Raw genomic sequence first — 16761 nt, 5'->3', positions numbered from 1 at the left:
TATACGTTAGATAAAATTGCAATGCTTCAATAGATAATGGAAAATATGGTAGCATTCAAGGTTAACTCAGTCTAAGTAGGTTTCTTACATTTTTCAAGTGTGTTTGATAGAGTGGACCACTCAACACTGGAAATTACATAGACCAGGTATACCAAACAACCTGCTGCATTTAATTACTGCCTTACATTGGAGAAGTGTGGCTCAATGGTTAGAGCAGCAGACCCTGATGCAGAAATCTGGCCCGGGAGCAGGTTCAATTCCCGCCTCGGCGGGTCTTGGGCTCAATTTCCTCGGACATGATAATTCTCGCATTGGTGCCTAATCTAATTCATGGTTCCCACTCTGTAACTTTGGGCAATAGCTTGCTTAATCTCCACAACTGCCCCAACAGCGCTGGGATGCCTGGCTTCACCTTGGAGGCTGCCCAGGAGTGAGCACCTCACAGGGAAAAGCCAGGAGGGGTTCCACAGCGGTATGCGTACAGCGCCTTGAGACCCTAACGGGTGAGTAGTGTGCTATACAAGTACGAAGTTTACAGTTTACATTCTTCAACTTGGTGCCAAGTTCTTCTAGGAGGGGACCCTTCATCCACAATATCCACCAATAATGGATTGAAACAGGGTTGTCTTCTGAAAAGCATATTGGTTTCTTTATACATTTCAGATTTGCCTCAGCTTGTATATGTCGGTAAGAGAATTTCCCCAAGAAAAAGTGGTCAACACCTGTTGTGCCTGTTATATGAGGACAGGATTATCTTCTACACCCAAGAGTCTCAATTTATCTCTCCACCAGATTATAATTTCCTGCAAATTAATGTTTCTAAAAGTAAAGTTCTAACTTGTAAGGGAAATCAACTTGGAAAATATCATAATTATCACTGGTACCTGGGAAAGAAGAAGCTGGAAGTCAATCAATGATAATCATGTCTGGCTCCCTGGATCAAATAGAGCATATATCACACAGGTCTAGTAAGGCCTTATACGAGTAAATGGGCTAAGGGTATTATTTAATGCCATAGGTCGTAGACACTGTACATTTTTTATCAGTTTATCGAGTATAAGCCCTCCAGACTTTATTCTATGGTGTGTTGATATTTTATAATAGGATTGTTTAAAAACATTGAAGGTGAAATATTGAGGAAATTATGTGATTTGAATATGCATGCTGCTCTACAATTAATTAGATTATATTTTAGGTTGATTATTGCTTCTGTGCAAACCCTGGCTGCTGTGGTATGATGGAGATGTTTGTTGAGGCATAATTTGAATACTTTAATGGGCCTTATATGCAGTGAAATTTGTAAATGAAAAAAAGAAAAGAGCATGCTCTATAGGAATTTTTAGCTATGGTTTAAAATGTTTTAAGTTAAAATCGGGAAACTCTTGTTACATGGTCAGATTCTCAGTTAAAAAGATTCTTAAAGCGGTCCTCAAGCCATTTAACTGAGGTTTAGATTTAAAGTTTTGTATTAAAAAAACGGACATTTTTATGTAGTAACCACCTCCTTTATTGCAACAAAAAAAAAAGAACTAAAAAACCCACAACAATAATCAACCTGGAACCTCAATAATGTAATCAGTTGTTTCTTTTTGTTCTTACGAATGAATGCGCTACCTTTGAAATCTTTAACTGCAAATTAGTCAAGGACAGAGAAAAAGGGTAGAATATGTTATTATTGTAACATTGGTTTTCAGGATATCAACCATGTATTATTTGTCGGTTCCGAAACTTTTAGCGCCACCAACTGAGGACTTTGATTTTAAAATATAATGTATGCACTGTGATTGAAGCCCGCTATTTGTCCCTGATAATGACCTTTGAAAAGGTTTGATTAGTATATATTTTTTTAAATGGTGTCAAAGTCCATCTAATTTATGAATGTTAAATTATCATGTGGCCCTCGTTTGAGATCCAAATCATGACTAAAGATTTGAATTGAGATTACCAGTAGAGAATTGCTTCGGTCAGAAGTGGGCACAGAGGAGGGCCAATGCGCAGTTTCACAGACCACTAGTAACAAGATGGAAAGGAGAGCATATGGGGCACAAGCCCCACCAAGGAACAAACTGCAAGGATTGTGACACCAGACACCAACAAGGCAAGAGCAAAGTGTCTTCAGTAAACTATGGAACCCAGGCAGTCTAAACTCATCTTGGGAACAGTAATGAACGTAACAACCACAGAACGTGAAGTGTGGCAAATGGAAGACAAATACTTATATCTTATAATTACCTTATTGAGATAAAGAATGTACCTTTAACTACCCATATGAAGTAGTTGTTTGGCAGACATAATAAAGCAGAAAAGACTTGTGGATAAGGCACAACTTAGGTAAAAAGCCTTGAAAAGCGTTTTTTTGACTGTAAAACATGCATTGGCAGTGTATGAACGGATTTGTTCATACATAGCCAAGATCGAATTGGATCTCATGAACTTGTACACCTTCTTTGACGGCATGGACTGTGTCTGATACTGCCAGCAGTGTTTTACTGCTACTATCTTAAAATACTAATTCACTAATGTACCGTGATTCCATGAATAGCAACAAAAAAAAGAAAAACATGAAGAAAAAAAAATTTAAAAAGGATTTGGCGGTTTTGGGATGGCCAGACTGAATTACATCATGCACACCTGAAACTTATTTTTTCTTTAATTAAAGTTTCCAGTGTCACACATATGTCCTGATAAATATTAATCTTTTTGAGTGACCCACACTTGACTTCACAATGAGGCCTTGTGTCGGATCAGGTTTCAATTAGCATTACCTCAGTTGCATGATGGCCAGGCTCTGTTGGCGTGCCAGAAATATCAACAGTGAAGTATCCACTATTATTTCTGGATTAAAGGGGGAGCTAGGAGGGGTGGGAGTATCACTGTAGTAGGAGTTGGATACTCACCTAGAAGGACAAAGATCTGGTTTTTTTTTTTTTCTTGACTGCACTTCTACTGTTCAGGATGGCTGCATCAAATCAGCAGTCTGGAAAACCTAATAGTTTGAAAAAGGTGATGCTAAGGCCGTTATATATATTGTGGTGTCAGTTTTCTTTTTACTGCAATGCAAATGCAACTATGGCCCTAATGGAAAGGAGAAACCAAGGGAGGTGTACAACATGTCTTTAACTTATCAGTTAGTTCACACAGAGCCTGGGGAGCAGATGGTTGAGAAATGTTATGTGCTTCTCTTTTAACTATAGTAACGGATACAGAGCAATGTATCGAGCAGTTTGGTCTTCATAGTCATGATGGAAGGCTTTTTTTCTTGGAAGTGAGATGTACTATGTGGAGGTGTAGCAGGAGACTGACTTTTGCCAGAACATGGTCACCATGGATGCTGTTCTCTTCTTTCCAATCTTTCGTATGTTTTTATTTGCCACATGCATTTCTATTGTAATGGAAGTTACCCATTGGGTCTCTGCATCTGAATAGTCTTTGACGCGCAGCTTTATCCCTCCATATGGGTATTAGGTGTGCTTTTCTAGTTGTGCACAGGAGTACAACCCAGTGAAAGCCATACAGGGAACTAATGTGTACTGATGTTGGTATGGCTAGTGTGTCCAATTGTAGGTCAGGTCCTCCTTTCATTTGTGATCTTCTAAGTTTGATACATATAACAGTATATCCTATTATTGCTTTCAGTGCTACGTTTGCTCAGAACAAATACGTTTTTTGTTCCATGTTCCTTTGTATGCTGGAACTTTCCTTTTTTTCAGACCCTTTTTAATCATTCAGAGTTCATTTTCTGGCCTGGGCATGGTCACGCAAATGCAATGCCACTCGCAGCATTGAATCACCTACTGGTGCTGGCGAAGGTACTGAAATCAGCAACTTCTGGGCCCAGGTGCTCAACCAGCTTGTCTGAGTACGGAGCAACTCCCACTAGGAGTCAGGTGCTTCTGGCTTCATTCTGCTCCATAGTACATGAGGCTCATCTATACGTCTCTGTTGCAACTAGAATCCCCTTTCCATGTGGTGCTGTTGAAATGGGGTTTTATTAATTGAAGCTGTATGGTGCAATGAAAAAAATATGGAGGATTGTTACTGATAGCTGCCTATTTGTCTATGTGACTATCTTCTGTACATATAGTGTGCTGTGTGCCCTGCACCACCCTAATATACTGCAACTTCTCACCAATATGCATCTTGAATACATTGTCTAAGGCACATTTAGTGTTCACCACTGGGGTTCTGGTGGAAAGAATGTGCTGAGCAACTATCAACACATCCTCATCACAGCTCATTTAGCCACCTGACAGAAGGTGCTTGAAGCCTCATCTATCAAGTCATTAGAGTGAGTACATTCTCCCACCTACTGTCTAGGTCTTGAGAGTCTTCGGGTAACTTATCATGGAAAGGCACTACATCATTGCACAATTTTCTTTCTTATTGTGACAGTAGCATTGTCCCCTAGAGCAGACTAGGTGAATGGCAATCTGAACGGCAGTTAGCACCAAGGTGACTATTACACAATAGCAGGGGATCAACGTCAATACTTTCTATGGCTTAGATTTCTTACATCTTCCACCCATATGTTGCCAGCAAAACAGTGGTCTCTTCCTTACTTGCAAAAGCAGGGGACATGGAAAATAAAGAACACAGAATCACTTTGGAAGAGATTTATGTCTTTTCACTGGAATTCACAAAATCCAATTTTCATTTCTTTGCCAACTTTGAAAGAGGCATGGCAGGGAATCTTTGACTCATCAGCCAAAGAGGCACTTTTTACCGATCTGTGTCTTCTCTGAAATGTTCTTGTGCAGAATGGAAAACATAAAAGATAAAGGCAGTAGAGTCAATAAGCCTGTGGTCTTTGGCAAATATTTCCATATAAATGATAGAGCCGAAAGAGGAGGTCATTGGCCTTTGATGGTGTATCAGCCATTATATAATCTTCTTTGACTCTGGGCTCTTTCCCTCAGAAACACGGAGACTAAATTATTATTCTTTACTTTGAGCAGCTGAGGATGAGATGGTAATTTACACCCAACAAGCCCTAGGTAACAGGTAATTTGAAGTAAAAACAGCAAGTCTGAAGGAAAGGCTGCCTCGCAAACATTCTCATTCTTGACGTGTAGTACAAAATCTAAACTCTGGAATCCTCTGAATGGAGTATGATCAAGATCTCGTAACCTAAATAGAGAGAGTTTGGTTCTTATCACAAGGTGAAAAGTGTGAACAAAGTGCTTGGCTAAAGCAACGTTAACTGAGTGTATGGGAACACTGCTGTTTATACACAGATAACGAAGGATTTCCACTCTGATGATGAGGAATATTTCAAGCACATGAATCAAACAGGTCTGCCCTTTCTTAAACGGTTTTGAACAAAGCACAGTGTTTAAGAGTGGCACCAGGAAGACATCAGATACTAAGATGGACTTTGTTTCGTAATCACATTTCTCCATAACCATTATTATCAGGTGTTTGTAACTTTAGATATATTCATCTTTACTTTTTTTGTTCAAGAGATTTTGATCATTATTAAAATTAAACAAAATACAATGCTCCAAATACAATGTTGTGCATACCCCACTCTATCGCTTTCAGATAGAGTTTATAAAATTTCTGAAAATATACTGAACCCCTACAGGTTTATAGCTTGTTAATAAAAAGCTACTACTTGCTGTCACTGGAAAATAATTCAAGTTGCAGTGGGGTCATTATCAGTTCGCAATTCAAGGCAGGACAAATATTGTGCAATATATTAGCTTGTGACGCAAGTTGCTTACATTCTAAAGAAATTTCTCTAACCTTTTCCACATAAGCATCAATGCCAAAGAAAATGCCCAAAAATAAACAATGGGCCTTCACTGATGTACGCATGAAGGGATACGGCAGAGGAGAGGGGTACTGGAGGGACTACACATTACAAAAACATGCTCATACCTTAATGCATATCAATAACAATTCTTTAAAAATAAACCGAATTCACCATTTTCAATTTTTTGTTTCTTCACAGCATTCTTTTTCTTGCCTGCTCCAGTTTCTTGTTGTTTTGTATCCATAGTGAAGACTAAAGAGTCATGCTTTTTCGTAACAGGAACAAATGGTTCAACTTTCAGATCTTGGGCAGGAGGAGAGTCATCTAATAAAAACACAAAAGCACACTAGAGCACCAATTCATTTTGTAACAGAAGACAAATATCAGGCAATCACTGCATGTTTAACAGCAGAGTAATCAAAGACACTAGGGAAGCAACAAGTTACTTACCTTGAGTAATGCTCTTTCTAGCGTGTATTCAGACAACAGACTGATCATCTTAAGAATATCCCCAGGCATCAGATTAGATCTAAGGTACAAGTTACTTCCCGTCTGTAACGATGTATCTGGTAGAGACATATTCTAGTTGCAGATTCCTTACCTTTGAATTTCCCCAGGCATCAGACTTGATCCAAAGATTTTTCTTCAAGCAGTACCTCTGCGCGCTGTCAGGTGGAGGTGGTTGACTCCGCGGGCATCGTGTTGTACATAGGCACCACCCCGGAGTGCTGACGCCAGTTTCTTTTCACGACTTTCCACACCAGTAGCGCAGAGCCATGAAGAACACAGAGTGGTGTGCCAAAACTAGGGCCCTTAAGGAGAAGTTCCTGTCCCTAGAAATCAGTTTGCAGTGCGGGGAGGATGGGCGGGTCGGTAAGGAATCTGCAACTAGAATATGTCGCTAACAGATATATTGTTACTGAAGGTAAGTAACTTGTACATCTGATAGAGACTTCTAGTTGGAGATTCCTTACCTTTGAATAGATACCCGAGTAATACCATCCTCAGTGGCGGGCTGCGAACCAAGAAAACACCAAGAAGTCCTGCAGGACTGAACAGCCAAAGTAGCCATCCCTTCGGACCGGACTGTCCAGGTAGTACTGTTTGGTAAAAGTGTGCAGAGATGCCCACGTCGCTGCCTGACAGATGTCCAGGACAGGAACGCCCAGTGCTAGCACTGTGGTAGCAGCAGTAGCTCTGGTGGAGTGAGCACGCAAACCTTCAGGATGTTGCTTTGTAGCCACAGCGTAGCACATTTTGATGCATAAGAGTACCCATCATGAAATGGTGCTCTTCTGCACCACCTTCCCCTTCTTTGCAGCCACATATCCCACAAAGAGTTAATCGTCCACCCGGAAATTTTTGGTACGATCAAGGTAGAACGCCAACGCTCTTTTTGGGTACAGACGGTGGAGTCTCATGTTCATGAGAGGGCTACGGGTTGCATAAAAGGTAGGCAAGGTGATAGACTGTCTGACATGGAAAGGTGTCACTACTTTAGGTAGGAAAGAAGCCCTTGTGCAAAGTACCACTTTGTCAGGATATAAGGCCAGGAAAGGTGGCTTAGATGACAGAGCCTGGAGCTCAGTTACTCTGCGGGCAGAGGTTATGGCAACTAAAAAGACAGTCTAGATAGTTAACAGCCAAAAAGGGCAACTGTGAAGCGCCTCCACCCAGGGTATATACAAGGTATGTTAATACCAGGTTTATACCCCGTTGGGACATGATGAATGGGATAGGAGGAAAGATGTGCGAGGCCTTTAAGAAACCTTCCAACTATAGTAGATTTAAATAAGGAAGGCTGATCTGGTAACCTCAAGAAAGCAGAGATAGCAAAAAGATATTCCTTAAGAGTGCCTAAGGTGGAACCCTGCTGGGCAAGCGAAAGAATAAAGAGAAGGACTTGAGAAAGAGGAGCAGATAGAGAATCAACAGAAATGTTGATGCACCCTGCCACAAATTTCTTCCAACAACAGGCATATACAGTTTTGGTTGAGGGACATCTGGCTGCCAAGATAACGTTCTAGACTTCGGGTGGCAGGTCAAAAGACATCAACTGTCGCTGCTCAATCTCCACGCAAGGAGGCGGAGGGTGGACAGGTTGGGATGGAGGACGCTCCCCTACTGCTGCGACAGAAGATCCTCCCAAGGGGGCAGTCTGATCAGAGGAGCTATGGCCATGCTCAACAGCTCGGGATACCTGACTTTTTGTGCCCAGTCCGGAGCCACCAGTATTACTTGGGCCCGGTCTTGCCTGATCTTCTTCAGAGCTCTGGGCAGAAGTGGTATGGGCGGAAAGGCATACAAGAGGCCTCAATTCCACCCGCGACGAAAAGCGCAGCTGAGCGAGTTCTGCCTTGGAAACACCAACTCGCAAAACTGCTGACATTGCACGTTCTCTACGGAGGCGAACAAGTCTAACCAAGGTTCTCCTTGCGCCACCTCCGGATGGAGAAGCCATTCGTGATCGACCACACATTGTCGGCTGAGTTCATCCGCTCTGGCATTCAAGGAGCCCGCCAGCTGTTAAACCACCAGGGAAATGCCCTGATGTTCCAGCCAAGTCCAGAGATGAAGAGCCTCTTGACAAAGGGTCCACAACCCCACTCCACCCGGTTTGTTGCAATACCACATGGCAGAGATGTTGTCTGTGAACACCTGCACTGCTGTCCCCTTGAGAGAGGGAAGGAATGCTTTCAATGCTAGTCGAATTACTCTGAGCTCTAGATGATTGATATGGAGCCCAGTTTCCACCAAAGACCAGAGACCTCTGATCTCCACCTCTCCCATGTGGCTGCCCCATCCCAGGAGTGACGCATCTGTCACAACTAAGATCTGGTTGGGGAAAGGAGAGGGATCTGCCCATGACCCAATCCTGATTCGTTAACCACCACTGCAGGTCTCTCGCAGTTCCTTTCGAGATCTGGACCTTGTCCGAGAGATTTCCCTGATGCTGCACCCACTGGAACTTCAGTTCCCACTGCGGAGCCCACATATGCCATCTGGCCTTTTGAACTAGCAGGATGCAGGAGGCCATGAGGCCCAGCAGCCTCAGTCATTCTCACCGAAATCCAGGATAGAGGCTGAAACATCAGTATCATAGCCCAAATATCCTGGACTCGTTTTTTGGGGATGATATGCCCGAAACTGCACTGTATTCAGAACAGCTCAGATGAAAGGGAGCGTCTGAGAAGGAGTCAGGTGTGACTTCGGCATGTTGATAGTGAACCCCAGCGAATACAAAAGGTTCACCATAGTCTGAAGGTGGGAGACAACTGAGGCAAGTTCGCCTTCAACAGCCAATCGTCGAGATAGGGGACGACTGGAACCCCTAACCTGCGCAGATGAGCTGCCACCACTACCATCACTTTCGTGAACACCAGAGGGGCACTGGTAAAGCCAAAGGGGAGCACAGTAAACTGAAAGTGCTCGTGACCTACCACGAATCGTAGGTAACGTGTGTGGGCCTGCAAGACGGGAATATAGAAGAATGCGTCTAAGTCCAACGCTACCATCCAGTCCCTGGGATCCAGGGCTGATTGGCTTCCGTCCTATGTTACCATTTTGAACTTCTCCTTTTTGAGGAAGAGGTTGAGGGACCAAAGATCTAATATAGGACGAAGACCTTTGTCCTTTTTCGGCACCCGAAAGTAGCAGGCATAGCGACCACAACCTACTTCTGGCAATGGAACCCTCTCTATAGCTCCTTTGGCCAAAAGGGCTTGGACTTCCTTGCAGAGAAGTGCCATATGATCCTCTGATATTCAATTGAATGAAGGTGGCATAGCTGGAGGAGGTGTCTCGAAGAGGAGGGAGTGGCCCCTTCGGGCATTTTGGAGGGCCAACCTGTCCAAGGTAATGGATTGCCATTGGGGCAGGTGATGGCAAATCCTGCCGCCAACTGGTTCCTGGTGTACCCGCTGACTAGGAAGGTTTGGAGGCTGAGGAGGGAGCGGGGTGGACTTGGCGACCCGCTGGTTCACTGATCCCCTGGGGGCGTGGGATCCCACATCCACGCAGGGGCTGTGCAGGATGCGCGGGTCGATGGCCAGGGGAAAGGACGCGTTGGGTGCCCCTTCCGTAGCCACGAAAGGCGGACTTGCTGGGGTCTAGAAGCAGGCGTGAGGCTAGGGGACCGGGCCATTGCTCGGGAATCCTTAAAAACGCTTGAGCGCCGAGTCCGCCTGGTCTCCGAAGAGATGTGTGCCATCAAATGCCATGTCCAACAAGGGTTGCTGGACATCCCCTGAAAAGCCAGATGTTCAGCCAGGCGTGGCGTCTCAATGCCAACTGATCTGCTCAGAGAGTCGGTCGTATCCAGTCCACAATGAATCATGAACTTCGCTGCCTCCCTCCCATCTGTTACGGCTTGGGAAAGGATAGTCCGGGCTTCCTCTGGAACTCTAGGCAGCACTTGCGCGACCATATCCCAGAGAGTATGGAAATAGCTGGCCAAAAGGCATGCAGTGTTCAGGATCCGCAGCGCTAGACTATTGGAAGAAACATCTTCTTCCCCAAATTGTCCAGTCATTTTGATTCCCTATCTGGGGGTGTGGCAGGGAATGCGCCGGAAGAAGAAGCCTGGATGACAAGGCTCTCAGGCATGGGGTGTTGAGTGAGGAATTTCAGGTCTGAAGGCGCAGGCCGAAGGCAGCGGGAAATCATCCTAGTCACAGGAGCCCCTGTGCTGGGTCTGGATCAAGTACCCAAAAGGACATCTGTCAGTGCTTCATTAAAGGGAAGAAGGGGCTTGGAAGGGGAAGACCCCGGCTGAAGCACGTCGGTTAAGATATTAGGCCTAACCTCCACAGAAGGTAGCTCGAGGTCCAGGACCTCAGCCGCCCTTCTCACCACCATGGAATAAGAGGCACCCTCCTCCGTAGCCACGGTGGCCGGAGAGAGCATACCAGTGTCAGGGGAGGTGTCTCGACCACTGGCATCACCCAAATCCTGCAACCAGTCCATCTGGGGGTCAAGCTGGTATTCTAAAGGGTCTAGCGTCCCCTCCATTCTCTCCCCTGATCCATACCCACAAACATAAGGGTCTGGATCAACCCTGAGCTCAGGAGAGCCCATAGAGAACGTAATCGGCATCAACTGATGTCTGACAATTGTGGGGCCAACCGACGTCGGAGCGTCGACGTCTGACCCAATGCCGGGAAAGGTCGCTGTGGCACGACAGGCATCGGGACTGATCCGCAAGTGGATCCGGAGGGGCCCTCCGGAGCCGTGGCTGAAACTGACGACTTCGAACCCGAGGGGGTCCCCACCAATCTACCGGTGCCAGAGAGAGCCACAGGGGGGGGTCGGTCTGCCCAAAAATGAGGCACATTGCCTCATAAAATTCCTAGAGCTGGGCAGGGGTGGCTCCAACTCCCGGGAAGTCGGGGAAGTGCGGAGCCGAACCAGATGAAGGCTCAGAGGACAGACGCCTTTAGCGGCAATGTTCTTCCCACACCGCATCGTCTGAGCAACGGGGTGAAGTCAAAGAATGCTTGTCCTTCTTCGACTACTTCTTTTTGTGACCCGAATGTCCCGATGACTTCGAAGACAAAGAGTGGTGTTGACTCCGCTGCCGGTCTAGGGACCTTCCCCTCGAACGAGACCCTGAGCGCTGCGGAGTCGAGTGTCGGGCCGTCATAGCATTAGGGACCACTCCCTCAAAGCTTTCGGATCATGGGCCGACACTCTGAGCACCACTTCAGGTTGTGATCGTGCTCTAGGCACCAAAGACACACGAGGTGCGGATACGTCACAGACATCATTCGGTGACAGGATTCACAGGGCTTGAATCCAGTCTTGCAGGACATCCCCCGACTCATCCACAAACTCGTCAAAAAACTTCAACTAAAGTGTCAACATAGTAAAAACAAATGACTGAGGTAGCTCTCTCCTGATCTGCGCGGAAAGAAAAGAACTGACATCAGCGCACCGGGGTGGCGCCTACATACGACCGCAACATCATCGTAGCAAACACGACTCCAACAACGCCCGTGGAGTCGACCGACACCACCTGATGGCACACAGAGGTACTGCTCGAAGAAAGATCTCCAGATCCAGTCAGACGCCTGGGGAAATTCAAAGATAAGGAATCTGCAACTAGAAGTGTCTATCAGATGATTATTTCAGCAATGCTCCCACAAGCCAATAGTTTGTGCAGTTGTAATGTGTCACCCAGTGACATTTCTGAACGAAACTTCAATGCACAATAGTTATGACACTGTGTGTTATTGCCAGTGGTAAACATATCCAACCCGGGTATTCCCCACTGATTAAGGATGCCTCCTCCCACCTGGGGGTGGAGAGGACACTTGTGATCCACCAGCTGACGTTTGCTCACCTCATCTGCCCTGGCAGTTAGCGATCCACCAGATGGCTGGCTACCAGACGTGTTCTGCTGGTGAGAAGTTGGGCCTCCTGGCCCAGGCATTGGATCTGGGACTGTGTTGCCCTAGAGGACTTGTAGCAGCTTCCCCTTGACCGAAGGCAGGAAGGCTTTCAGACAGATTGATCATCCAAAGGTCCAAAAGACTGACATGGATCTGGCTCTCTGCTAGAGACCCTTGATGTCCACCTCCTCAGGTCACCCTGCCAACCCAGTAGCAATGCATCTGTCACAACAATGAAGTCTGGGTGGGAAAGAAAGGTGCAGCTGCAGGTGAGTGTCTGCCACCGCAGAACATCATGTGCCTCTGTAGAGGCAGCACTAATGCTTGGCTCACTGAAACTTAAGGTCACACTGCAGGACCCAAATATGACATCTAGCATATTGGGCAAGGTGGATACACTAGGTTAGGAGCCCAGGAAGCCTTAGACCTTTAGGATCATATCTCAAAAATGCCAGATTTGTTGCAGCAGTGGAAAGGCCTTGAACACCACCATGTCTAGCAGAGCTCCACTGAAAGTAATCCTCTACATGGGGAAAGTGCCAAAGATGTCATTAGGATGGTTGTTGCCCTAAGGTGGTCAACGATTGACTGCAGTGATTCCACCATGGGTAGCTTGTCATCGAGGTACAGGAGCACATGTATACCAAACGTGAGAAGGTGGGCCGTGACCACCGGCATCACCCGAGGGGCCGAAGAGGAGCACGTAAAATTGTAAAAATGTTAACCTCACAGTGAACAGCAGATATTGTCTCTGGAACTGTAGGACTGGTCCATGAAAAAAATGCTTCACCGAGGTCCTTGGGCACTGTCTAAGAAGATATTCTTAAAGATCGCTGCTTAATTGTTAATAGACAAACTGCATATAAGAAAGTGCTAGATAAGAGAAAGAGGACACCCTGATAGGAAGCTTAGGAAGAACTGACCGAGCGTTCTTCTAGGGCCGACAGCTGTAAATTCTGTGAGGTGGTTAATAGCCCAATATTTAATGATACCATATCATTGCATACTTTCCCTGAAAAATGGACAGATCATTTTGAGACCATTTGTAATGCCCTGCTCAGTGAAGGTCAAGGCGAGTGTACCCAGTTATCCACAGGTCAAATGACTACACATAAGGCTCCTGGGTCCCAACAGGATTCCTGTAGATCTCTTTAAGGCGACACCAGAACTGTGGCTACCTATCTTAACCTGCATGTTTACACCTGGCAATACCAACGGGTCTTCCCGATTCATATTATCATTCCATTATTATCCCTATACACAAGAAGGGCTCAAGAGATTTGCATAGTTGCTATAGGCCTCTCTCTTTGATAAACTCTGTTGTCAAGGTGATGAGCAGGGTCACCCTGAAGAGGGCAATGTTGTGGGGAGGGGAAGGTTCCATTCTTTCAGACCTGCAGTTCGGGTTTCGCCCTGTGCCGCGGCAAGTGGCCAGTGCTGAAATAGTTTCTGATCAATTAACGAGAACACTGTGGCAAGACCTGGGTCCCTGTTTGTTGCATTTATCCCCTCCTCGTCCACAAAATACCTGGATGCAATAGGGTAAATTCAGATTCAAACTTTATTAGAGATGATCTCCACGCTTTGCTCTACGCCGCCAACTAACAGAATCTCCTTTTTTCAGCATTCTAATTTGAACTTCAGGACAGTTGGGTGCACCATAATAGGAGAGAGGGGCGGAGGAAGATATCAAAAGGATTACAGTTACATACAATAGTGATCTACAATATGTCGACACATGTGGACACATAATAGGTAATTAACTAATAAAATAAAAGTTACAACACCTGTCCTCTGCATTTGACAAGGTGGTAAAAAGGTCCAAACTTTGGCCTACTTTATTTGACCTAGAAAATGACAGAAAGCCTCCTTTCTTAGTGAGCTGCACAGGGACATGATGGCAGTTATCCGGTATAATGTGGATGGGTGCTGTAAAAGTGCCTTCTTTCTGAAGCGCGGAGTCAGACATGGATGCATATTGGCTCCACTTTTGTTCACTTTATATGTGAACAACCTAGGGTCCAGGTTATTAGATAAGCAGGTGGATTGTCCACAAGTTGGTAGTCATCTGATCCCCGCACTGTTATATGTGGATGACACAATTTTGTTTGTGAGAACTGCTTTGTGCCTCCAAGCACTGCTTGATGGTTTTGTCACCTATATCACTAGTCTTGATCTCTCCACCAACCACTGTAAATTCCAGGTGATGGTTTGGGCCCAAGGGGGATCAAGGGCCTGATTTTGAACTCAGCAGATGGCATATCCGTCACATTTGTGATGGAGTATTCCGTCTGCTGCATCATGAGCTCCATAGGATACAAAGGATCATAATACGGCGGATGAAATATCCATCCCGTTTGGACGCATTATTCCCCTCTGCCAAAATATAAATAAGTCCCTAATTATAGATCTTTTCAGGTCCAGGACCACAAGCTAACTAAGGTTCAAACGTTCATATATTTAGGTGTGGATTTTGATAACCGCTCCTCATGAGGTCCAGTGAGGAAATCTAAAAGACTGTCTCTGTCTCGCTCCATAGGGGCTTTCTATTCCTTTTCCTCTAGAATTGGTAGTAAACCATTGGGCTCATTGAACTAGATATATCATAAATAGGTCTCTGCAGCCATGTAAGGCAGTGATGTTTGGGGATCCAAAGACACTTCAAAGCTCCCAATGGAGGAGAGTGGCTTCTGTAGATGCCTTCTGGCGGTCCAGGTATCTACCCCTGCATTTATGGTCCACAAGGAGCTGGATTTGCCCTATCTTTCAAACCTCATTGCATTGTGCCTCTAGCTCAGGTGGCTCTCTATCTAGGCACGTCCTGAAAGTCACTTTAACAGAGAGATAATCATGGACGGTATGCAGCTTCATGGGTAGAGGTCAATTAAATGGTTACTGTATGTAAGGTATACCTTTTCCAAAATGAGAAGATGGCCTGTGAAGGACTATGGGCCTCATTCTGACTTTGGCAGGCGGCGGAGGCCGTCGTCAGAATACCGCTGTGCGGTCAAAAGACCGCCTCAGTAATTCTGAGTTTCCCGCTGGGCTGGCGGGCGACCGCCAGAAGGCCGCCCGCCAGCCCAGCGGGAAACCCCCTTCCACAAGGATGCCGGCTGCGAATGGAGCCGGCGGAGTGGAAAGGGTGCGACGGGTGCAGTTTTGCAGTCGTAATGACCCCCTATATCCCTTTGACACAGACAATTTTCTATATTATGGCGGGTGGCAACAGGAGAGGGTCATGAACTTGAGGAACCTCTAGTGTGTGCCCAGGCACAGATTTTAACAGGGTTTGTTATTGAACCCCATCTGCTTTATGTAAATAATAGTCACCGCTGATTTCTTCTCCCCAGAATCTGGTTCAACCAAATACATCTGTTGTTCACCTTACTACGGTCCAACATGGGGGTACAGACAGATTGGTGTCTGTACATGTTATAATTTCTCTTCCCAGGATCTTCTTCATTTTGTTCTTCTGTGGCTTCTATTATTCTTCCCCATAAGACCTTTTTGTTATCCCTGAATTTTGTCCAGGTCAAGCCTTCTGCTCTCAGATTTCTTCAGGTACTCCCATATGTCTGAGTAACTTATGCTGTTGCCCGTTTTTTAGGATCATCTTTGAAGTTAATAAAGTTGGATGATGAGGGGAACGGACAATTTAGTAACTTTGGGCCCTTACCTTAAATGTACCACTGGAACTGGCTTTGTAGCTGGAGGTACAACACAGTATAACTGGCCAGTTGTATGAGACACTTTATTATTGTCTGTCACCTTTTTATTCTAGATATTTTAAGTACTATGCAAGGCTAGACTGACTTCAAATGTCATGCACTTGCATGTTTTGTATTTCTGTTGGTTACTTATTTACTGTATTTTCATTCTGTGCTATGTCAGGCTAGTTTAATTCACACGCCATGCACTTTAATGATGTTTTGTCCCCTACCAGGACACTGTTTTTAAGGGGTACAGGTTATGTTATTGGGGATAACCTAAGCATGAATTGTATTGGCTTATGAATTGTGTGAAATACTTTTATATTTGGCTGCCCAACAAAGTAAAGTGTTACTTTTTTTTTTTTTTTTTTTTTTTTAAACTTTGTGTATTTTAATGCGGTTTCATTTATTGTTAAGAAATTGGTCCCATAGGGCATGGATTATGAGGTTTGGAAGATTTGTAAATTATTGTATGGTTTGTGGTCTTTTTATGACCAGATAAAGTTGTATGACTGACTCGACAAAATAAAACTATTGGGTATCATTGTATTTGGTTTGGATTATTGGTTTATTGTTCTTATGTTCCCAAAAGTATAGTTGGTGTGACAGAGAAATTCGGAATGAAAACGAAAATGGAGTTGAGAACTAGATCAAAGGAGTGCACAAAATAGAGGAAGGGGATTTAAATATTGGAGTCTCCTTAGAGGAAGAATACTGGACAGCTGAGTTGATATGTGTCCAGAAGGGGATTCCTATTCTATGGTTGCTAAGATGTTATGTTTTGTTCTTTAAACAGCTGCGCAGAGGTACAGCAATAAAGAGTTATGAATAATGCTAACGTCTGTGTTTTCTATCAACTCTAGACCCATCTGTCATAAAATCCTGGAGAATCGTCATTCGCATGAAT

General features: G+C 44.9%; 1 protein-coding gene across 12 annotated transcripts in view; it reads right to left on the bottom strand.

Annotated features, from left to right (window-relative positions):
* KTN1 (kinectin 1) overlaps positions 1-16761 on the bottom strand; it is a 653615-nt gene that overhangs the window by 561595 nt on the left and 75259 nt on the right. For all 12 annotated transcript variants that reach the window (XM_069208520.1, XM_069208523.1, XM_069208524.1 and 9 more), the window contains exon 3: positions 5927-6079. In XM_069208520.1, the coding sequence (XP_069064621.1) occupies positions 5927-6079 (153 nt within the window). The remainder of the gene's footprint in view (positions 1-5926; positions 6080-16761) is intronic.

The sequence above is a fragment of the Pleurodeles waltl genome, chromosome 9 (assembly GCF_031143425.1).
Source record: "Pleurodeles waltl isolate 20211129_DDA chromosome 9, aPleWal1.hap1.20221129, whole genome shotgun sequence".
Lineage (NCBI taxonomy): Eukaryota > Metazoa > Chordata > Amphibia > Caudata > Salamandridae > Pleurodeles > Pleurodeles waltl.
Note: the sequence above shows the minus strand (reverse complement) of the source record. Positions and strands in the feature narration are given on the sequence as shown.